Raw genomic sequence first — 25,503 nt, 5'->3', positions numbered from 1 at the left:
CACACATGTCTTGTGGGCGGTGGAGCATAATAAGATTAATTGAGTGTTAAACAGACTTGCCACATTATTGTGACCATGACACCCCCACAGCAAAAAGAGCCAAAGGCACACTCTCATTCCAGTCTATTCCCTTCTCTTCGCAATACATTCTCAGTGTGTTCTTAAGTGTCTGGTGAAACCTCTCTAAACAACCCTGTGACTGTGGATGATATGTACTTGACAACTTCTGATTAATATGCAAGTCTTTCAAAACTTTCTTAAACATACTAGATGTGAAGTTATTTCCCTGATCTGACTGAATAATATCAGGCAGTCCTACCCATGATAAATATTTAACTAATTCTCTTATAATAATATATTTACTGTGAATACTCGTCAAAGGTTTAGCTTCTAGGAAAAGCATAGATGCACACATAATGGTTAACAGATATTGATTTCTTCTCCGTGTCTTTGGCAAAGATCCTACAGTCTATTACAATTTTTCTAAAGGGGTTACAAAAAGCCGGAATGGGTTTCATGGTACAGGTGGTGTACTCGCCAATTAAGACGACTATGGGCTTGCAGGATAGTGAGACTCGCTACGATGGACTCGAACAATATAATTCGGTCATAACTTGTTATAAAGCCTTAACATAATTATTGTAGACACAGTAAACATAACAGGACACAGTAACAGACCCACATCTCTCTATTCCTCAAATTCTAACATCTAGAATGTTGTGTTGACTTATATTAAAGAATGTGTAATTATATATAAGTAATTCTGATATATGTAAATTATTTAATACATCACAATCACACTTACGTGTTATGAGTCTAATGCCAGCAGAGGCTTATAGCTGTTCACAGTATGTCTGTAAGAGGTAGTCTGACCGGGTAGTCTCAGTGTATCCCCTGCGTAGATGGCCTCTCGCCATCTGCAGAATCGTGTATTCAGCAAATACCAGAGTAGTTCAGGGTAAATACCCATATAGCTCGCTTCACTCCCCTCTCTTATATCTTCACTACCTCGTAACTAAAACTATTTTCTAACAAGTTATTAACACCGTCCACGTGGTTACCCGTGGGCGGTAACAGGTGGGATAATTTGATTTGGCTTACCAACTTTTTGACACACAGAACAGATTCTGCAAAAATGCTACCACATCTTTTTTCACACCAGGTCAGTAAAAGTGCATGGGCAACCTGCTTGTGGTTTTCCTAACACCTAAATATCATGCCAAAGTAGAATCATGGGATAAAGATATTATATCATTCCGATACTCTTTCGGAAGAACAATTTGCTTCTTCATTTCCCAATGATCTGAAGCTGGGACCTCTGGAGGTCTCCACTTCCTCATCAACACACCACCTTGGTAGTAAAATCCCACAGAGTTATCATCAGGCTTACCATTCCTTTCAGCCTCACTCCGGATTTCTCTTAAACTGTCATTCCCAAGCTGCGAGTTGATTAATTCACCTTTATCAACAATAAAATCTGGACAAAAATATACCTCCAACTCTACCTTACCATTTTTGCCTCCCTCATCCACTATTACCTCATCATACTTGTCACTTTCCATGAACAACTGACCTAAATCAATGTTATCCTCACATTGGTCTTTCTTAGCCATAGATCTATTGATAGCACACACTGAAAAAATCTAAAAATTTTCAACTTCCTCTCTCACTGATCATATTTAACATTTACTTTATATATGTCACTCATAGATACCTTAGTAGTGTCATTCCCGTTACGAGTTAGAGGATCTTTCGCCATCTTAGGTTCCGGAACCTCACGGTACCCTGCTAGATCATTACCCAATAGCATATCCACTCCATCAACCGGTAATTCATCAGTCACCCCAACCTTAGCTTTACCAACGACAAGGTCGGTGTCAAGGTTCACTACATGTATGGGTATGGTAAATTTTGAGCCTAACACTTTCACATCACCTGAACGTCACTCTGCCATCCACTCCAGTGATTTCTTGAGGACAACACTCTGATCTGCCCCAGTGTTTCTTAATACTTTAATTTTCCTCTTGGGACCTCCTTCAATGGAGATTTTCCCTTCAGTTATAAATGCCTCAAAGTCTCCAGCAGACTTCTTAACTCACGGTGCTGCACCAATCAAATCTTTGTGAAAGCTCCTAGGTTTTTCCCAAGATACGATTAACCTTGTTGACTTTTGAGTACTTCTACCCTGAGATTTAGAATGACCAACTTCCCCACACCTATAGCATTTTACTGGTGGTCTTCCTTGCTGACCTACATTATTATTTTCATGCTGTGACTTATAAAAATTACCTTGTGACTGCCCTTGAGGGTTTCCAGTCATATTTTTGCCTGACCACTGACTGCTTTCTTCCTCAAAGTTACCTGACTCTTAACTGCACCGTCTAGTACCTGGCGACAGTTGGTTCTGTTGACCCTTCCCACGATACTGGGTCCTGAACTGCCTCTATCCACCTTGTTTGTGTGAGATATCCTTTCTGTACATTTTTATGCCACTGCTAGCTGCTCGCTAACCGTGCCGCCTCCATCAAGTCCCATATTTATTTCATCTTTCACATCAGGGTGTACCAAATTTTTAGACTGCTCTAACATAACCAGCTATCTCAAATCCTCAAAAGTTTTCACCCCCTCTGCCTTGCACCACCTATCAAATTTCACTCTACAATTCCTACCTAACTCCAGGTAAGTCTGATTTTGCAATTTCTTGATATCCCCGAACCTTACTCTATACACTTCTGGAACCATTTGTACCGTGTTTAACACAGCCTTTTTCACAGCCTCATAATCAACAGACTCTGTCATATCTAAATAAGCATAAACCTCCCTCGCTTTTCCTACGAACCGCATCTGAACCAGAAGAGCCCAATCATTTTCATCCCATTCTTAATTTTGCTATTTTCTCAAACTGGATAAAGAAATCTTCATGCTTCCTCTTCAACAAACTCTGGTAACTGGCTAATTCTTTAACCTTTTTCTCTGTTTACAAGTCTTATACCCATCTTTGCCTCTACTTCTAATTCTTTAAGTCTTATCCCTCTCTCGGCTTAGATTCTCTTTCTCTGCCTCTGCTTGGATTCTCTTTTACCCAAGTTCTAAAAATAGAGTGCATAACCCACGAACCACTGGAATTCCGGGTCAAGTAAGAGAGGCATCCGTGTGTGGCTGTGGTGAGTATGAGCACCACCACCTGATATCCAGATTTATGATCTTAACAATACCACTCTGCCTTCTCACGGTGAGCCTTATAACAGTCTGTCGGACACCACACAACGCACCTCACGTCTCATTTGGGAGTCATGGACAGTATCTAACGCTGTGCAAATAACATCTGTGGGTCTTTAATCTACTTACCTGTTATCACCTGCGAACTGGATTTGAGTCGTGCTGAATTATTAACTCTTAAGGTCCATCAGGTGTGGTTAGTTACTACGGTGTTCTTGTTAATTGTTTTAACATGATGATGATGATGATAATAAAGATGACGATAGTGATGATGATGTTGGATGGTTTGATGGTAGCAATGATGATGGTGATGAGGAGCATACGTGATACGGTGAATTTTGACAAATTCTTTACTTAGTGATAACTAGTGTTTTGTTAAAGAACACACACACACACTACTACTTTGCTGTCTCTCGGAATCGAGTGTGACGATCATCCAGCTATGATACAATGATATGAGTTATTAGGAATGTCACCTTCATTTGGTGAGTTTTGAGGTGACTAAAGAGGCCGATACGGGACCAGCAGAGTCGTTCACATGAGTTGCACACGTGGAGGGCTACCCAGAGAGCGGGAAGGGCGGTGGCAGTGTCTTTCCTGCATTGGCGCTTGTCTGCCTTGGTTTGCAGTCGGGCTAACTTGAAAGTATTGACACCTTCTCGTGTGGTGCTCCTCCAAGCGTTACGATGTGGAGTAATCGACACCCAGGTCAGGTGGGTCGATTTGGCACTTTTTCAGGTTTGTCTTAAAACTATCCTTATATCTTTTCAGTTGACGCCGGCGTTACGTTTACTATTCGTTAGGTGACTATAAAGTAGCTGTTTTAGCAGTCTACTGTCGTCCATGCGGGTATCATGGTCAGTCCAGCGTAGTTGTTCATGGATAATGGTAGCCTCGATGCTCCTACAGTTGGTGTCAGAAAGAATACTGGCACTTGTTCTTTTGTCTTCCCAGGGAACAAGGAGGATGGAACGTAAACTATGTTGGCGAAAGATTTCAAGTGCCTTGAGGTGCCTCCTGTATGTGACCTATATCTCACTGCCATATAGCATGGTGAGGAGGCTCACTGCTTGATATACGTGCAACTTTGTAGATAATTTCAGCTCCCTACAGCTGAAGACACGGTTTCGGGGTCTGCCAAAGGCTTGAGATGCACATCTGATCCGATGCTGAATCTCTTCATCAATGTCGGTAGTACCGTTAAGCTGGACGGATGGTGAAGGTGTGTCTGAACCAGGGGCAGGTTGAAAGAGAATTTGAGTCTTACGTACATGCAACTCAAGGCCGAAGTGTGCATACGCATCTGCGTAGCTGTTTAGGATCTCCTGTAGGTCGTTTTCAGTATGAGCAACAAGGGTGAGAGTCATCTGCATGCTAAAGTTCAGGAATGGAAGCTGCCGACACCTTTATTCTTGCATGGAGTCGTCTTAAGAACATAAGAACATAAGAAAATAAGGAGTCTGCAATAGGCCGGTTGGCTTGTGCCTGGCAGCTCCTGTCGAGAGTTACTACCACGCGCTATCATCCATGAATCTATCTAGCCTCCTTTTAAAACTTTCCAGCGTTCCAGCATTTACTGCAAAGTTGTTAAGCTTGTTCCACTCATTTACCACCCTATTTGTGAACCAGTTCCATCCTATCTCCCTCCTAAACATAAACTTATCCAACTTAAATCCGTTGCTACGAGTCCTATCCTGCTCGAATATTATAAGAACTTTATCTATATCTTCTATCATATCTCCCAGCACTCTTCGTCTTTCTATGGAATGCAAGTTTAGTTTTTTTAATCTGTCTTGATATGGAAGGTTTCTAAGTCCCGGAATCATTTTCGTCATTCTTCGCTGCACCGACTCTAGTGAATTGATATCCATTCTATAATAAGGGCACCAGAACTGTACCGCATAATCGAGGTGCGGCCTGACTCGCGCAAGATATAGTTGCAATAAGACCTCTGCACTCTTATTACTTACACTTCTAGATATAAAACCCAATACTCTGTTTGCCTTATTTCGAACATTAACGCACTGTTTTCTAGGCCGTAGGTCCGGGCTTACAAGTACCCCTAGGTCTCTTTCACAAATCGACTTCTCTAGGTTGATGTTGTTAAGGCTGTATACATTGACAGTATTTGTTCTTCCAATATTAAGTACGCTGCACTTGCTGGTGTTGAATTTCATTTGCCATTTTTCAGACCACCCCTGCAGTTTAATTAGATCCTCCTGTAGTGCATTTGCATCCTGCCCTGAATTTATCTGCCGCCCTATTTTAGTGTCATCCGGAAACTTGCCTATGTCACTGCTGATCCCAGTATCTAGATCGTTTATGTAGATTATGAACAGGAGTGGGCCTAGTACTGACCCCTGGGGAACCCCACTGGTTACACGGCCCCACTCAGATTTAACACCATCTGATGATTATTCCCTTTTTTCCGGTGCCATATTTTCCTATTGCCATTTTTTCTGTGCCATTTTTTCCCTGCGCCATTTTTTCCTACATTCGGTCAGGTACATACTTACCTGTTGATTATGTGTCTCTAGTACCGGTTGTTTTTGTGTCTCTATTGCATGTTGATTTTGTTCCCATTACCTGTTGTTTTTGTGACTATTACATCTTAGTTGTTTTTTCAATTACATGTAGATTTTTACCCCATTACCTGTTGTTTTGGTGTCTCTATTACCGGTAGTGTCGGATTTAGACCAGTGGAGGCCCACAGGCAGCCTCATTGTGGAGGCCCCCCTCATTATATCTACCCAAGAGGGTGGGGTGGCGAGTGAAGCGAGCCTAAACATCTGGGAGTTCCGGGGGTGCTGTAAGCCCCCCGGGAAAATTTTGAAATTTGAACACTTCTTTGGAGAATTTTGAAGCCATATGCAGTTATATTGAGGAAATTAGAACATTGAGAAATTTTTAATTAACTGTATATTTATTGATAGTGTACAAATTCCCAACACACACAAACACACACACACAAGTGAGACATGACTGGAGTCATTCATGTGGCTTCAAGTCGACCAGCCCTGATATAGCTACTACCGCACATGTTAAAAATTTTCAAGACACTTCACAGAAAAGAATATATTATTAGTTATTACAGAGAGATGATTCTTTGCATTATTCATGAATTTCAAGGAGTAGCTAGCCTAATTTCTATCACGCTTCTTGCTGAACATAGTTTTACGTGGTGGAATAGATAAACATGAATTTTAAAGAATTAAAATAAAAATAATCCAAATTAATAAACAAATAAATAAAATATTGCAATATGTGGAGGCCCCCAGATTGTGGAGGCCCCTGGGCAGCTGCCCACTTTGCCCACTCCTGAATCCGGCCCTGATTACCGGTTGATTTTGTGTCTATTACCTGTTGTTTTTGTTTCTCTATTATCCGTTGACTTCGGCCCCATTACCTGTTGAATTTGTCCACCTTACCTGCTGTTTTTGTGTCTCTATCACCTGTTGTTTTTGTCTCTATTACCTGTTGACTTTGTCCCCATTACCTGTTGAATTTGACCCCATTACTTGCTGTTTTTGTGTTTATTATCCGTTGATTTGGTCCCATTACCAGTTGTTTATGTGTCTATTACCTGTTGTTTTTGTCTCTATTACTTGTTGATTTTTCCCCATTACTTGTTGATTTTTTTTGTAAACGTATTCCATGGTACAGTACCTGTGTAATTATGACAAAAGGTTACAATGTGTCCTCTGTTACGTGAACGCACTATTATACAAAAAAAATGTAATTCTTAGGAATTAAGAGTTTTTGAGGTTTATTCTATAACTCGGATTAAAATGAGTACGTTGTAATTTTGCTGTGCCCATTTTATTGTGATTCCAATAAAATGTAATACGCCAACAGAAGGTTAGTGTAAGTGTCAGGTGGGATTCTTTTCTTTGTGGGATGAAATATTTTATGCGTTAATATAAAGCGGGAGTTAAAACATAAGTACGGGTTTGCATGATGGTGATAAGAGTTCACCCTTCATCATTATTGAGACAGGCATAACTTAAGAGAAGATTAACAGATGTCAAGGTGTGTGTGTGTGTGTGTGTGTGTGTGTGTGTAGCGTCACGGTAGTTGTGGAGTCATTCTCTGCTGCCGTTCACTTCACTAGCTGGCTGGGCTGGCTAAGAGTAGGGTCGCTCTTCCTTCCCTCCCACCACCCCTATACAGTAGCTCGAGTACGTGCGTTTGTCTGTCTCGTCGTGGGGTGTGAACCGTCGCTGGATATTGTCTGCCTCCCACTCGTCTACTGCTACTGGTGGATCTCGCGACGCTACAAGGCACGGGTGTCTCAGGCTGGAAGGAGCGACTCAAGATTAGTATTACGTCGTTGTATTCCCAGAGGACTTTGTAGAATATTTTGGTGTCGAGCCTGGGTTGAGGACCTGGGGGAATTACGATACAATGTTCCACGCAAACGATAGACACAGTAAGTAATGAGTGGTCCATTACAGTTATATATGTAGAGTTATGTAGATATGAATATGTAATTATGTATCTATTTGGTTACCAATTTACATGTTCTTGCTCTCTTGGAGCAAAACATCGACATTTTTCTCTATCTCAGAAAACCATAGCCAATTCGTTTTCATCTTGAGGTCGGAAACGACTAAAACAATCGTAACAAGTTTCCTCGTTAGAAAACCAGGAAAATGGATGAAAAGAGCTCAAAAAAATTTCCCCTTCAGCCGGATATTGAGATTTTATTGAATGTAATTTAGGTGTGTGTAAAGAGATGCAAACCTGATAGTAATGTAAAACTTTGTTCTTATGAGAATTTTTCGATGATTACATTTCCTCAGAGCACATCGCAGCACATTGCCTGGTACTAAGGAATGTGAATGCTAAATGAAAAGCACTTTGGCCTAAACGTTTTCGAGATGAGATCATCCGAAAACTATGATTCTTGTTGTAATACCCAGATGTGTGTAATAATAATAATAATAATAATAATAATTAAAGGTTCATTGAAAGAGCATGACAGCCGGAAGGCTGAAAATATACAGTTACATAATTGGGGAATGGGTCTCTTGATTGATAAATAACATATAAGTAACAACTGCAATACAAATATGATATACAATAACTAGGTGAGGAGAAGGTCATTCTACACGGCATTTCAACATAGTGACAGTGCAAAAAAGTTAAAATTGACTGGGAGTGAATACACTGGTTGATTACAAGTTATTGGTAATTTTTACAATGGTTGGGATTGATCTGTTCTTATAGTGGTCAGTACGTGGTCGTATAGGCTGGATGAGGTTGTGGTGTCGAACAGCAATTCGCGGACGAGGGATCTCGGGTGGTAGTAGGCGCCGGTGTGTGTGTGTGTGTGTGTGTGTGTGTGTGTGTGTGTGTGTGTGTGTGTGTGTGTGTGTGTGTGTTGCTAATTCCAGTTGGTATGGTATTATACTTGGCGGTCACCTCGTCCCCTAAACTTAGAATTTGATGTAACAGTTGACTCTGGATACCACAGAGAGTGACAGCCTGTATACACAACACCCCTCTAATATTATAAGTGCTTGAGGAACACAACCTCCAATTCACGGGATAAGAGTCCAATTTACTGTCAGCTGAGTTACGTCAGCCGTTATCAAGGCAATCAGAACCTTTACAGATCCAAGCGAATGTACATTGTGAATCGTGTCGAGAATCCCAGACTCTTTGATTACAAAAGTTATTGTACTGAGATGACATTCAGAATTCACACTGATGTGCCAACACCTGGGATGCTCCTCTAACAAACAATAATTCTTTCATTCCGAAAAAGATAAACTTGAATGTTAAAGTAGATCTCCATCATTACAACTTGAATGTTAAAGTAGATCTCCTTCATTACAACTTGAATGTTAAAGTAGAACTCCTTCATTACAACTTGAGTGTTAAAGTAGATCTCCTTCATTACAACTTGAGTGTTAAAGTAGAACTCCTTCATTACGACTTGAATGTTAAAGTAGAACTCCTTCATTACAACTTGAGTGTTAAAGTAGATCTCCTTCATTACAACTTGAGTGTTAAAGTAGAACTCCTTCATTACGACTTGAGTGTTAAAGTACATCTCCTTCATTACGACTTGAGTGTTAAAGTAGAACTCCTTCATTACGACTTGAGTGTTAAAGTAGATCTCCTTCATTACGACCACTGAAGTACTTAGGGATCGACAATTTGCAAAACATTAAGCGTGTAGAAGAGCGGCGTCACCATAATCCACCGTATATTTTAAGGCATCTTTCATGATGTGTTTGATTTAATATACGAAATGTTGTTAGTGCTATATTACTTACTATGATACTCTGTTACTCACTATGATACTCTGTTACTCACTATGATACTCTGTTACTCACTATGATACTCTGTTACTCACTATGATACTCTGTGATACTCTGTTACTCACTATGATACTCTGTTACTCACTATGATACTCTGTTACTCACTATGATACTCTGTTATTCATTATGATACTCTGTTACTCACTGTGATACTCTGTTACTCACTATGATACTCTGTTACTCACTGTGATTGTTACTCACTGTGATACCCTGCTACTCACTATGATACTCTGTTACTCACTATGATACTCTGTTACTCACTATGATACTCTGTTACTCACTATGATACTCTGTTACTCACTATGATACTCTGTTACTCACTATAATACTCTTACTCACACTGATACTCTGTTACTCACTATGATACTCTGTTACTCACTATGATACTCTGTTACTCACAATGATACTCTGTTACTCACTATGATACTCTGTTACTCACTATGATACTCTGTTACTCACTATGATACTCTGTTACAGACATTGATACTTTGTTACTCACTATGATACTCTATTATAGGGGGCAGTGAAATTTTGCTCAAAGCTGCACTCTTCAGGCATTGTTCCTTATACATATCTAAGACTCCATGCCAAATTTGAAGCTGATATGTCGAGGTTTAGTCTGCCGCATTTTCTACTGAAATTTTTAAATTTACCTACAGTACTAGCCAAACAGCCGCTGTGGCGGTGCAATGTTCTGTTCAGTGTTTATCAACTTTTTTTTCATATCTCTTATTTCATTTAAGTTGTCTTGTTGCAGATGAGTATGGTGCTATGTCTATATTGATTATCAGCGTTTTCTCATTTCATTTCTCAATGTTGTGTTACTGTACTGTAATGTAGGGGAGACCTGGGTAAGTTGCCGCTTGTGACCGATACTTGATTAGTGATTATGCTGGAGCTGCCATTGCTACTGCCACCTTAACTGACTATGGCATTATCACAAAGGATGACAAGAGTCAGGTTATTGGACCACATAAGCTGTGGGATGCGAGACAAAAATACCGATTTAAGAGGCAAGAAATTGAGATGGCTAGTTTAGATAATTTGACGTCACTCTATTTTGATGGTAAGAAGACCGCCACTCGTGTGATGATAAAGAATGAGAAGACCGAGAAATGGAGTTCGAGGATGATGGTGAAAGATCATTATGTCATCATGGTTGAGCCTGGCAATGAATATCTCACACATGTGACTCCCAAGACTGGACACGGAAAGCAGATTGCCAAAACTATTCACGAGTTTCTGGTGGAGAAAAATCTAACCCAGCAGCCCATTGTGTGTGTTGGTTGTGATGGAACCAATGTAAATGTAGGATCAGAAAATGGAGTCATTCATCATCTTGAAATGTTACTTGGTCACCCGCTCCATTATTTCATATGTCAGCTTCACGGAAATGAGCTGCCTTTCCGCGCAGTTTTTTATCACTATGATGGTAAACCAAGTGGTCCTGAGCATTGGCGTGGTCCCATTGGAAAGCAGATCAAGGAGTCTTTGTCTGAGCTTCCAGTTGTCGCCTTCCAGCCAGTCAGTTTCCCTGATTTCCCTGTGTTTAATGATGAAGTGGAGAAAGATCTGTCCTGGGATCAGAAATACCTGTATAGGATTTGTAAAGGAGCCAGGTCCTCCCTGTGTGTCAAGGTGGAACACCTTATGGAGTAGAATCCTCAGGCTGTATGTAGCAACATCAAGACCCAGCCATGAGTTGAAAAGAATTGTCATTACTCACAATGATACTGTTATTTACTATGATACTCAATTTGTTAAGTGCATTTTAATTTACTTTATTTTGAATGTCTATATACCTCACTGTATAATACAATATAAGTGGTTTTGTACTTACGTACTTGCATAAATATAAGAAACTAGACATACTACAGGAAAGAGCTAAAAATCTGTACAGAACTTAACGAAAGGCGTAATATGTAAGACAGAACTCAACGAAAGCCTTACATTACTAGACTGAACTTAACGGCAGAGCTCCAAGCCTGGACAGAACTCAACGACAGAGCTAAAATTCTGGACAAAACTCAACGAGAGACTATATGAGCTATTACGACCTGACCATACCGCATTAACATAGATTGGGACAGAGAGATGTCACCCTTCAGAACCGAATAACACGAGACAAGAACTTACCTTTAGAAGTTATTGTTTTGTTAAGACACGCGGAAATAAGTGTCGAGTTCCTGACCAAGCAGAAGGCCATATGGCGCGAACAGCAAGCCACAAGTTGTTGTTGAAGTCGCCTGTAATTACCTACTGCTATATTTATCTCTGTCAGTGAGTGCAGTGACGGTATTGACCATGACAGTGAAGACAGACAGTGAATATGTGGAGGTATTGTCGAACGTAACAGATCAGTGAACACAACAGTGACACACGTGACTGCAACAGTGAATACAACGGTGGCACACGTGACTACAACAGAGAACACAAGAGTAACACACGTGACTACAGCAGTGAACACAACAGTGACACGTGTGACTACAACAGTGACACACGTGACTACAACAATGACACACGTGTCTACAACAGTGAACACAACAGTGCCACACGTGACTACAACAGTGAAAAGAACAGTGACACGTGACTACAACAGTGAACACAACAGTGACACTTGACTACAACAGTGAACACAACAGTGACACGTGACTTCAATAGTGAACACAACAGTGACACACGTGACTACAACAGTGAATACAACGGTGGCACACGTGACTACAGCAGTGATGACAACAGTGACACACGTACTACAACAGTGACCATAACAGTGACACAAATGACTACAACAGTAAAAACAACTGTGACACACGTGACTACAGCAGTGATGACAACAGTGACACACGTGACTACAACAGTGAACACAGCAGTAACACACGTGACTACAACAGTGAACGCAACAGTGACACCGTGACTACAACAGTGAACACAACAGTGACACCGTGACTACAACAGTGACACCGTGACTACAACAGTGAGCACAACAGTGACACACGTGACTACAACAGTGACACACGTGACTACAACAGTGAACACAACAGTGACGAGTAACACTCTCACAAGGCGTCACCTCGCTTTACCGTTCTGTGCTTTGCCATATGATCTGGCCGACTTGTGGTGGCGTTGTAGAGGACCTGTGGTGGCGTTGTGTAGAAGGACCTGTGGTGGCGTTGTAGAGGACCTGTGGTGGCGTTGTAGAGGTGGCGTTGTAGAGGACCTGTGGTGGCGTTGTAGAGGACCTGTGGTGGCGTTGTAGAGGACCTGTGGTGGCGTTGTAGAGGACCTGTGGTGGCGTTGTAGAGGACCTGTGGTGGCGTTGTAGAGGACCTGTGGTGGCGTTGTAGAGGAGCTGTGGTGGCGTTGTAGAGGAGCTGTGGTGGCGTTGTAGAGGAGCTGTGGTGGCGTTGTAGAGGGGACCTGTGGTGGCGTTGTAGAGGACCTGTGGTGGCGTTGTAGAGGACCTGTGGTGGCGTTGTAGAGGACCTGTGGTGGTGTTGTAGAGGACCTGTGGTGGCGTTGTAGAGAACCTGTAGTGGCGTTGTAGAGGTCCTGTGGTGGCATTGTAGAGGACCTATGGTGACGTTGTAGAGGACCTGTGGTGGTGTTGTAGAGGACCTGTGGTGGCGTTGTAGAAGACCTATGGTGACGTTGTTGGGGCGCTATAGAGTCGTTGTGATGGTGTTGCAAGAAACTTATGTTGGCGCTGTAGAGAACCTATAATGGCGCTACTGTAGAGAACTATAACATGAAACGACTTTACTTAAAACAGTCATTCATTTCTTTCTGTGTTTTGCTTTATATTCAATTTCATCCTAAAATTTTCCAATCGTACCAATTGTGTTTACTCTCCTGATCATTAGTTACTTTCACTTGCTTACTCTCTCTTATTTAGTTATTCTTGCTTGCTTCCTCTTGTTTACTTATTATCTTGACTATATTTGCTTACTCTTGCTTATATTACTCTTACTTAGTTTTCCTTACTTCTACTCACTTTACTCACTCTTGCCTACGCACATTTCTTATTTCCTCTTGCTTATTCTCATTTATAAACTCTTACTTATCTACTCCCCCATGCCGTCTGCCTTTTCTTTGCACTTATATAAGATGATGCACTATATTACAACAGTGAACAATACCGTTCCAGCAAGCGACCATTAATTTTATAACAATCTTGTCTTGGCCACAGCCACCACACGTCTACACTTTCCTCCGACATCAGCTAAATCATCTCTCATACCGGTGACACATTTACACTTTTTTCTGAATTTACACACCTCCCAGTCCTAAATATGTACCTACATAATTCACTTTGAGTTATATAGGACTTTTTTTTTATACTAAATTTGTACATTTATATAAGCAACTTTACCTGATTTAGACATTAACACGCGTGGCTGTACCTGATCTACTGTAGACATGTAAACTACCATCTGTACTGAGAGATGGCCACCCATACTATCATCTGTACTGAGAGATGGCCACCATTTATACTAATGTTGGCCACCCATACTACCATCTGCACTAACGTTGGCCACCCATACTACCATCTGTACTAAAGTTGGCCACCCAAGCTACCATCTGTACTAAAGTTGGCCACCCATACTACCATCTGCACTAACGTTGGCCACCCATACTACCATCTGTACTAAAGTTGGCCACCCAAGCTACCATCTGTACTAAAGTTGGCCACCCATACTACCATCTACACTAACGTTGGCCACCCATACTACCATCTGTACTAAAGTTGGCCACCCAAGCTACCATCTGTACTAAAGTTGGCCACCCATACTACCATCTGCACTAACGTTGGCCACCCATACTACCATCTGTACTAAAGTTGGGCCACCCATACTACCATCTCTGTAACGTTGTTGGCTACCATCTGTACAGTTGGCCACCCACTACCATCTGTACTAAAGTTGGCCACCCAAGCTACCATCTCTACTAAAGTTGGCCACCCATACTACCATCTACACTAAAGTTGGCCACCCATACTACCATCTACACTAAAGTTGGCCACCCAAGCTACCATCTGTACTAAAGTTGGCCACCCATACTACCATCTGCACTAACGTTGGCCACCCATACTACCATCTGTACTAAAGTTGGCCACCCATCCTACCATATCTACTGAGAAATGGCCATCCATACTACCACCTGTACTGAGAGATGGCCACCCATACTACCATCCGTTCGTATGTTGGCCACCCACTTAACTACTTGTTGTAGCTCCACCGTTAGAGTGGGCAGTTACCTGCAGGTCCGCTACTTAGTAAAGACGTAAACCACACACTGTTGAATGACTTTACGTTCACCCCTTAGTCCTTACGGCTGCTCATGCATGATACAATGGTGTTAAGATGTCTTGATGGTGTTTAGATGTCTTGATGGTGTTAAGATGTCTTGATGGTGTTAAGATGTTTTGATAGTGTTAGGAATCTTGATGGTGTTAAGATGTCTTGATGGTGTTAAGATGTCTTGAAGGTGTTAAGATGTCTTGATGGTGTTAAGATGTCTTGATGGTGTTAAGATGTCTTGATGGTGTTAAGACGTCTTGATGGTGTTAAGATGTCTTGATGGTGTTAAGATGTCTTGATGGTGTTAAGACGTCTTGATGGCGTTTAGATGTTTTGATAGTGTTAGGAGTCTTGATGGTGTTAAGATGTTTTGATGGTGTTAAGATGTCTTGAAGGTGTTAAAATGTCTTGATGGTGTTAAGATGTCTTGATGGTGTTAAGACGTCTTGATGGTGTTAAGATGTTTTGATAGTGTTAGGAGTCTTGATGGTGTTAAGATGTTTTGATGGTGTTAAGATGTCTTGAAGGTGTTAAAATGTCTTGATGGTGTTAAGATGTCTTGACGGTGTTAAGACGTCTTGATGGTGTTAAGATGTTTTGATAGTGTTAGGAGTCTTGATGGTGTTAAGATGTTTTGATGGTGTTAAGATGTCTTGATGGTGTTAAGATGTCTTGATGGTGTTAAGACGTCTTGATGGCGTTAAGATGTTTTGATAGTGTTAGGAGTCTTGATGGTGTTAAGATGTTTTGATGGTGTTAAGATGTCTTGATGGTGTTAAGATGTTTTGATAGTGTTTGGAGTCTTGATGGTATTAAGATGTCTTGATGGTGTTAAGATGCCTTGATGGTGTTAAGATGTCTTGATGGTGTTAAGATGCCTTGATGGTGTTAAGACGTCTTGATGGTGTTAAGATGTTTTGATAGTGTTAGGAGTCTTGATGGTGTTCAGATGTCTTGATGGTGTTAAGATGTCTTGATGGTGTTAAGATGTCTTGACGGTGTTAAGACGTCTTGATGGTGTTAAGATGTTTTGATAGTGTTAGGAGTCTTGATGGTGTTAAGATGTCTTGATGGTGTTAAGATGTCTTGAAGGTGTTAAGATGTCTTGATGGTGTTAAGATGTCTTGATGGTGTTAAGATGTTTTGATAGTGTTTGGAGTCTTGATGGTATTAAGATGTCTTGATGGTGTTAAGATGCCTTGATGGTGTTAAGATGTCTTGATGGTGTTAAGATGCCTTGATGGTGTTAAGATGTCTTGATGGTGTTTATAAACTATCTCCACCAATAAACTATCTCCACCAATAAACTATCTCTACCAATAAACTATCTCCACCAATAAATTATCTCCACCAATAAACTATCTCCACCAATAAACTATCTCCACCAATAAATTATCTCCACCAATAAACTATCTCTACCAATAAACTATCTCCACCAATAAACTATCTCTACCAATAAACTATCTCCACCAATAAATTATCTCCACCAATAAACTATCTCCACCAATAAACTATCTCCACCAATAAATTATCTCCACCAATAAACTATCTCCACCAATAAACTATCTCCACCAATAAACTATCTCTACCAATAAACTATCTCCACCAATAAATTATCTCCACCAATAAACTATCTCCACCAATAAACTATCTCCACCAATAAAATCTCCACCAATAAACTCTCTACCAATAAACTATCTCCACCAATACCAATAAACTATCTCCACCAATAAATTATCTCCACCAATAAACTATCTCCACCAATAAACTATCTCCACCAATAAATTATCTCCACCAATAAATTATCTCCACCAATAAACTATCTCCACCAATAAACTATCTCCACCAATAAATTATCTCCACCAATAAACTACCTCCACTAATAAACTATCTCCACCAATAAACTATCTCCACCAATAAACTATCACCACCAATAAACTATCTCCACCAATAAACTATCTCCACCAATAAACTATCACCACCAATAAATAACACCAATAAATTGCGTTCACTTATAAGTTAGCTTGGAAACTAGTCATTTTCGTCCACAAGTCATTTCACTCACACTATCGAGTCGGTTCGTCCACACCTGTGTTGTTACCTGTTTTATTTAAATTTAGTAATGTATTAATGTAAAGAACTGAACTGAACTTCAATAAAGTTTTCGAATCTGTGAAAATATCGTCTGTAGGTTTCGTAATTTTTAAAGTCCAGCGGATTTAGTCAATCAATGGCAAGATCGCATATTGTCAAGATTATTGCATTCAAGTACCTGCGTAACAGTACCTGCGTAAATTGTTGGCCCTTCCGTTTCTGCCGGAGGAAGAAATAGTTCCGATGTTCGAACGTCTCCAGCGCAACTACAAACTATGGTAGATTATATATCGAGAACAAGGATCCACAGCTCCACATGGCCACCATCCAGCTGGAACATTTTCAACCGGTCCGTGCGTACCAATAATGACATTAAAGGATGGCGCAACCGACTGAATAAACGTGCTGCCGGAAGATGCCACCTTCAGTTTTATCTACTTGTTAACCTTCTCCACAAAGAGGTCAGATTAGCCTCTGTACATATAAGGCTGGTATCAGAAAAGAAGCTCCGAAGGATCCAACACAGAAAGTATAGGAAGTTGCAGGCCAAAATATTCGCTCTTTGGGACAAATGCTTGAGGAACGAGAGGTCAGCTTGTCAACTCCTGAGAGCTTGCGCCCATCTCAATGGACCAGTCAGCAGCTTATATGTGACCAAATATCCTAAATTCACTCTAAGTTACTTCTATGATTGTGTATTTTATATAAAAGTTTTTATATTTGAAAGTCACCGAATAAACAACCTGAGATTTAATGTGTATATATTACATTGTTATCTAGTACATGAATAAACATAAATAGAACTTGACAAAGTGTGGGCGAACTAATTTTAGGTGTGGGCGAACCAACTCCTAAGTGTGGGCGAATAAACTCTAAATGTGGGCGAATGGACTCGTGGGCGAATGGACTTGTGGGCGAATTGACTTGTGGGCGAATTTACCGTAAACCCTTAGCTTCACTAAGCTCTCCTAAGTCGCAACGGCAGTACTTCTCTTGGTACAAGTGTTGGAGTTATTATTTTCCGATTTCGAGAATGATAATACTGAGACACTGGCTCTACCGGGCTCTGTCGTATAACTACGTATCAATTCTTGGTATTCTGAGCTCTGACAGATAAACTTTTCATTACTGAAACACCAATGTATGAGAAAACATCAAGGTGTCTCACTTAAGTGGTAGCCAACGTGACGATGAAACTATTACAACAAAATGCGTTCTCTTGTCCTCATGAACAGGAAAATAACATAACAGTCTTTGAGAATAGAGAATGCACTGATTCGGAGACGGAAACAGTCGGCCCCTCGTTCCACAGTCACAGCCAGGAAACCATCACAATAATTGTTGGTCAAGAAACCATGTTTTCCACTTGACGAAAGATTGATTTTGATTTTGCCGCTTGCAGCGGCTACTTTATTGTGCACCCCACACTCATCCTGTGAGCGGTAGCGCAAAAGGATTACAGAGTAGGGTTTACAAAGGGTCATAATAATTAACCCCGGTTGTCAGGATATTATGGCACCGAAAGTTACACAGTATTTCATTTACATTATTTGTTTAGTTCTATACATAAAGGGTAACTTATTCACAAATGCGTGAGAACAGGCGTGTGAGGCAGTATGTCTGGCCTCACACTTTGTTATTCACATTTACGTGGGAGGTATTCAAGCACATTGCGTATTTGGTTCTGTACATGAGAACTGATATAGTTACTGAGTGCAAAAAAGTGGATACAATCTTAATATGTCGGCTATCTTGCCATTAGAGATGAAGTGTTGTGCCATTTCACACACAGTGTGCTTGGACCTGTCCCTAAAAGGTTCTATCTTCACACAGTCGAGGACGTAGTGTTCAAGTGTGTGGCCATATGTATGGCCACACACTTTACATTTAGTTTTGTTTACATCTGCTTGAGGAACATACTGCCAGAGGTACTTATATCCTAACCTTAATCTAGCGGTTACAACATCTTGTAATCTAGTGATCTTGTTACTTGCTCCATATACATGTTTCACTTGATACATCTCATCATGGTAAACTATGGATCGACTAGTGCCTGTTTGCACTTGTCTACTTGCGTCAAACTCATCAATAAGTTCTTTCCTAATTACAGTTTTAAGGGTTCTTTTTGACAGACCCAAATTGTATTCAACGGTGTCTTTGTTAGACGCGAGTTTGGCGAGGGCATCAACTCTGTCATGTTTTATGAGGCCTATGTGAGAGGGGATCCACAACAGTTTGACCTTGACACCCCGGTCAACAAGGCACGCATATTTGTGTCTGGCTTCAGAGACAAGATCGTGACAACCTGAGTCGAGGGTACCAAGGGCAAGTAGTGAGGATAGAGAGTCAGTGATGATGAGACTGTCAGTAACAGTGGTTTCAATGAATTTAATAGCTGTGAGTATGGCAACTAATTCAGTTTGTAGAGTGGATGCCCAGTTGTTAATTCTAACTCCTTTCTCAATTATATTACCGTCAGGTTGAGTCACAACAATAGCACTTCCAGCCCTCCCACAGGCGGTGTTTAGAGATCCATCAGTGTAGATGGTCTGTGTGATATTATCATCAGTCTGTAGAGTGTGTATGTGTTCAAGGGCTTTCAATTTGGCAGTGTGTTGGAGATAAATGCTTTGTATAATTAATTTTTTAGGCGGATACGTCGGTATTGTGATATCGAAGGGAACTGTCCGCCAGGGTGGCAGGAAGCGCTGTTGTGTCTCAACTTTGTACAGGTGGTCTAGTCCAAATATCTTCATATGTGTAGCTGTAGTTTGGATCCATTTAGACTCAGTAGTCCCATGGTTCATACATTCTAGCAATTTTAAGGAAACAATGTTATCAGGATCACCACGCAGAAGCCTCAGGGCTATCATGAGGTTGACTTCAATTATTCTATCTTTAACACTGGGTATACCTAGTTCTTTCCTCATATTAAGTACTTTAGTGCTCATGGGACATCCTAGGATAATTCTGAGGGCTTTATTTTGCATTTTCTCGAGCTTGTCAACGCCTTTCCCGTCACGAATGACCAGGGCTGGTGCGTGGTAATCTATCAGAGATCTTATATAGCCTAGGTACATTGTTTTAACAATTCTAATATTAGCACCATAGTGCGGGCTGTACCCCGCTACACTTCTAAGAGGTCTCAGTCTGTCAGTACATTGGCGGGTTAGCTGTTGTATGGCAGGTAGGGTACAAGGGACGGAAACACCAAGATATTTAAAAGAAGAAACATAGTCAATAGTGTTGTTACCTATCTTGAACTTGGCGGGGCCGCGTTTGCGGTTACCAGCTTGTTTGTTGAACACCTTAGTTTTGTCAGTGGAGATAATAAGACCGAGGTGTTCACAGGCTGCGTATACATGGTTCAGGGTGGTTTGCATTTCACGATGAGTTTTAGTATGTATAAGAATATCATCAGCATAGCTGATTGAGATATTGCTGGGGTTGTCTGGTATTAAATTTAATAATGCATTCATAAGAACATTGAACAAAGTGGGGCTAAGTACTCCACCTTGAGGGGTACCAAGTTGCATATCTGTAACTTCACTTTTGTAACCCTGAAACAGTGCAGCAGCCCTTCTGTTGGTTAGGTAACCACTTATCCAGTGTAACAGCCTACCTCCTATATCCATTTTGGCTAGTTCGTACAATATCAGTTGCCTATTGGCAATATCAAATGCAGCTTTTAGGTCAAGAAATGTGGTGTATCTGTGCCTTTCATCACCATGCACAGTTAGGAATGTGGTGATGCAATTATGTACACCTTTACCATGGGTGAAGCCATTTATGTTAGGAGACATGTGTTCTCTGATTCTATATAAGAGTCTGCCAAGAACCATCCTCTCAAAGGTTTTACACAGGCAGCTGGTTAGTGATATGGGACGAAAGGCATCAGGCTGTCCTGGTTTCGGTATTGGTACAACAATACTGCTGGTCCATGATGTGGGTAGTTGGCCCTCGGCATGACTCATATTGTACAATACCAACAATGGATTGCCTGGCACGCGCCTTAGTAGTCTAATGATGTTGTAGGTGACTCCGTCCTCTCCAGGGGAAGTAGACCTACCCCTGGCGAGGGCGGAAGAAGAGGGCAGTATCCTGTAGCATGAAGCTAAAGGGTGATTTTAAATCAATAAATCTCTTCCCGGTATTGGGAGGGAAGGCGGCGGGGAGAGGGGAAGAATCGATGAAGGATATTATAATAAATGTGCGTTGTGGTTTGCCTGTTGATAATTGTATGTCTGTATCTTGCTGGTCATTAATGTACTCATGATTTGATCACCGTGACCTTTCATGACCCCCTTCCTCCCAGCCGTAGTGGGTACTATATATAACAGTGGAATGATATATATATATATATATATATATATATATATATATATATATATATATATATATATATATATATATATATATATATATATATATATATATATATATATATATATATATATATATATATATATATATATATATATATATATATATATATATACAGTATATATCGATAATAGTTCCTCTATACCCTGCAGTATATCTTTCATCTATCACACTATTATCAGATAGTTACTATCACTAATAACTCAGTGAAGAATAGTTCACTCGGCTTAGTACCTGAGGTGTCATCTGGTAGAGGGAACCAGGAAGTTCAGGGAGGGTACACCATCTGTGAGGGAACTACTACATCATCAGGCCCCTCGTAACACCATCTGTGAGGGAATTACTACACTACGTCAAGCCCCTCATAACACCACCTGTGAGGGAACTAGTACTCCACGTGATGCCCCTCATAACGCCATCTGTGAGGGACTTACTACACTACGTGTCTGCTGTTCAACACCTCAGCTCACATGATCTACGTGTGTAAACATTAATCTGTATGTTCACTGTATATGTTCCTTCACCTTTCTCTAATTAAGGCTTTTGTTAAACCACCAATGTATGTAATAAGTCATTTATGTCCAATGTATATTTTCAGCCTTCGGGCTGCAAACTTTTTCAATAAACCGTTTATTATCAATATTATTATTATTATTTAAAATCAAGTGTACTTCCCTCCCTCCCTTCCTCCCTCCCTGTTACTTCACGGTGGTGGTGTTAAGAACAACCCACGTTGTAAATATTATCATTATGGTGAATAGACACTAAAATCACACGAAGATAATATTAGGATTTACTGTACATGTGTGTTCCATGCTGTGTTGAATGCGTATATTGGTGGTTTTCTATTTCTCTCAATGAAGAGTCTAAGCGTGCAAATTTAACACATGATAATGCACCAACGTACGACCATGGACGGCTGGATTCAAGGTCTATGGATTCACGCCACTCACCCTGGTTGCATGGCGGTTGACGGTTAACAGTTAGGTGACGTTTAACGGTTAGAAGACAGACCACGGTTAAAAGACGGTCAACGATTAAAAGACGGTCAACGATTTAAAGATGGTTGATGGTTAAAAAGACGGTTGACACCGAGACATTACATCACACAATTTAAATGTTATAGTTTTAATCATCGCCAAACTGACATTTTTCATTGTACTGTACGTAAGTCGTAAATTTGGAACAATAAATTATTTTTTATGTATGTATGTATGTATGTATGTATGTATATCTCAACAGTCCATATACACGCAAACTTCCACATACAAACAATGTATGTATGCATGTAAGTATGTACAGTATGCATGTACTGTACAGGAGAAATATTTAGAATATGGTGCTTAGTGTCCAGCTCACTTCTGACCTCCAGGTCAGGTCACTTTTGGTTTTCAGGTCAAGTTATTTAGGTCACCTTTGGTCACATGTGATTCAATAAAGTATCTGGGAACGATACATGATGGCGGTCAAAATGGCACGCAAATTTCACTTGAACTCTAGTAACCGGATATATTATCTTGTCTTCACTTATAAGAGAGAATTATTGAGTATGTCTTCTCTCTTGTACTGTGACTGTACTTGTTGAATTCAAGTTGATCATAGGAACTGCCTGAATCCATATATTCTCCCAGCAATGTGGATACAGTGCACTGAATACTAAAACCTAGAGTACGACGCAAGATGGCAGTATGACAGCCACTGCTCTTGACTGCTCTCACATCACCCACTTGCAAAGTTAAGTCCCCAATGCAGGTGAGTTAACCGTAGGAGGAAAGGCGAGTGCAGTTTCCACTTGGTAGTCGCACCTGAACTATGGCTCACACCAGTTCAAAACCAATTTCAACACATACCAAACCTAACCTAAGCTAACCTAACCTAACAGACATATACTCGTATAATTCTAAGATATGACTTTCAGCTGTTAAGAAGCCAAACACACCTAAACTACACGATTCAATGGATTACTTGAAAATTCGTCCCCAGTTTATTTCACCTGAAGATTGACAACCCAAACGCTACACGGGGTGGTTGGCGAGGTTAGGATAGCATTAGGGTGGTTAATCGTCAGGTAAAATAAACTTTAACCCTTTGACGACGAGTATATAACCCTTTGAGAGTGATTGTTTATCCCTTGAAGAATGCTTATTTAACCCTTCAGGACTCAAAGGATTAAGGCATGTTTTCAGGTGTTCCGATTCAAAGTTCTTTTTACCAACTCTCCACTTTGATATTTATTTTCACTTGATTTTATCTATAAATAACAAGTGGAAAAACAAAATCTCAACACCACCAAGACATCTTAACACCATCAAGACATCTTAACACCATCAAGACATCTTAACACCATCAAGACATCTTAACACCATCAAGACATCTTAATACCATCAAGACATCTTAACACCATCAAGACATCTTAACACCATCAAGACATCTTAACACCATCAAGACATCTTAACACCATCAAGACATCTTAACACCATCAAGACATCTTAACACCATCAAGACATCTTAACACCATCAAGACATCTTAATACCATCAAGACATCTTAACACCATCAGGATATCCTAATGGCTGCCCTGATTCCTCTCCTCATCTTTGATATGATTGCTGTTTTTTTATTTGTCTCTTGTACACTAACTAAATCAGCGAGCCAACCTTCCTCCTTCATCTGGTCACTAAGTACTGTACTGTACATACATATACACACTTATTGACTCCATCAACAAAGTCCTATATAAGTCTCGTTATAACCTAGGGAGTCTAGCACTGAGAGAGGAAAAAGGAACATAAATGAACATAAGTGGAAGAAAAATAAAGCAAACAAGACAATAACGGTAGATGGTAGTAAAGAGAAAGATTAGGTCACTCGGCTCTTGGGACCATTCCAGAAACATTGCCTCATGCATCGAGAGATATCCACAAGTTACGTCTATGAATAAATGGATACGTAAGCAAATGGCAAAATACAGGAATGAACGTGAGAGTCAAGGGAAGTAATGAAATGAGTACGATCGGTCTGTAACTCCCCGGACGATCTGGAGAAAAAAAAATTGCAGGACGCCCCGTAACGCAAACATACCGTACATTTTAGTTCCTCGCAGGCTCTTATGGTGGTGGAGGTGGTGTTGGTGGTGGCGGAGGTGGTGAGGCTATTTAAAATACTGTTCTTACTTTAATCACTAATATTCTGGATGTAGGTTTTATACCCATACATCCAACTCTTCACACTGTATAACTTTTCTGACTCGTTGGACAGACACAAATATACTTGTTAATTACATTTCTTTCAGAGGAAATACAGTTATATGCATCTGCCCTAATACAACATACAGTATAAGAAAGATTTAAGGTAGAGATGCAGTTACAAGTACAAATAGAAGGAATGGTACAGGTACAGGTACGTATATAATTGCAGATACAGGTAGATATACAAATACAAGCAGATATACAAGTATTGTACATTTAAAGAAGTAAAACTCCCCTGAGTCGGACTTCTCTAAGTCGGATTTACCGCTGAGTTGCCGAGTTGTAACCGGCCGCTTTGTGCAGCACCAGTCTTTCACTAATTGCCGTGCCTAAATCCCCCTGGTGCTAAAGGGCCTACCAAGTCACTAGTGTCCGTCTCTGATCCTTCTGTGACACCTGTACTGCCGGATAATATGATAGCATCCAGTAGTTATTTAAGTGATTAAATAGTGACTACTGTACAGTACATAGTTTTAAGTGATTAAATTTAAGTTTAGTGTAACTTAGTTTATTCTGTAGTATAATTAAGTTTGGTGTAATACAGTACTGTACATGTTAAGCGTGTCACAGACTAGCCAAAGTGTAGTGCCTTTCCACCCACCAAGGTTCCAGCAATTACTGTACAGGGGGTATATTGGAAAAGGTAAGTGCCCTGGAGTGTTCAGTTGTTATTATCTCTTTTAATATAACATATAAAATTCACTCTTTAGGGCTTTGGTAAGTTTTTAGGCATAATTTTTTACACTAAGCGTTACCAATAGAGGTTATTACCTCTAAGGTCGACTGGCTTAATCACTATATAGTTCGACTTAGGGAAGTTATGCTGCAACAGTATAATGAAGAACAAATAAAAATAACGATAAATAAACTCTGCTCAGGGAAATTTCATTACTATTTACATCTCCTTTAAGCTGAAAAAAATCCCCCACGTAAA

At 40.4% G+C, this 25,503-nt stretch overlaps 1 protein-coding gene across 1 annotated transcript in view; it reads left to right on the top strand.

The window, feature by feature from the left end:
- Positions 1 to 7,332: 7,332 nt before the first annotated feature.
- LOC121873179 overlaps positions 7,333 to 25,503 on the top strand; it is a 42,713-nt gene continuing 24,542 nt past the window's right edge. The window contains exon 1 of the mRNA XM_042376514.1: positions 7,333 to 7,648. Within this exon, the coding sequence (XP_042232448.1) occupies positions 7,624 to 7,648 (25 nt within the window). The 5' untranslated portion in view covers positions 7,333 to 7,623. The remainder of the gene's footprint in view (positions 7,649 to 25,503) is intronic.

The sequence above is a fragment of the Homarus americanus genome, unplaced genomic scaffold (assembly GCF_018991925.1).
Source record: "Homarus americanus isolate GMGI-L3 unplaced genomic scaffold, GMGI_Hamer_2.0 scaffold32929, whole genome shotgun sequence".
Taxonomy (NCBI): domain Eukaryota; kingdom Metazoa; phylum Arthropoda; class Malacostraca; order Decapoda; family Nephropidae; genus Homarus; species Homarus americanus.
The sequence above is the reverse complement of the archived record's forward strand: the minus strand, read 5'-3'. Positions and strand labels throughout refer to the sequence as shown.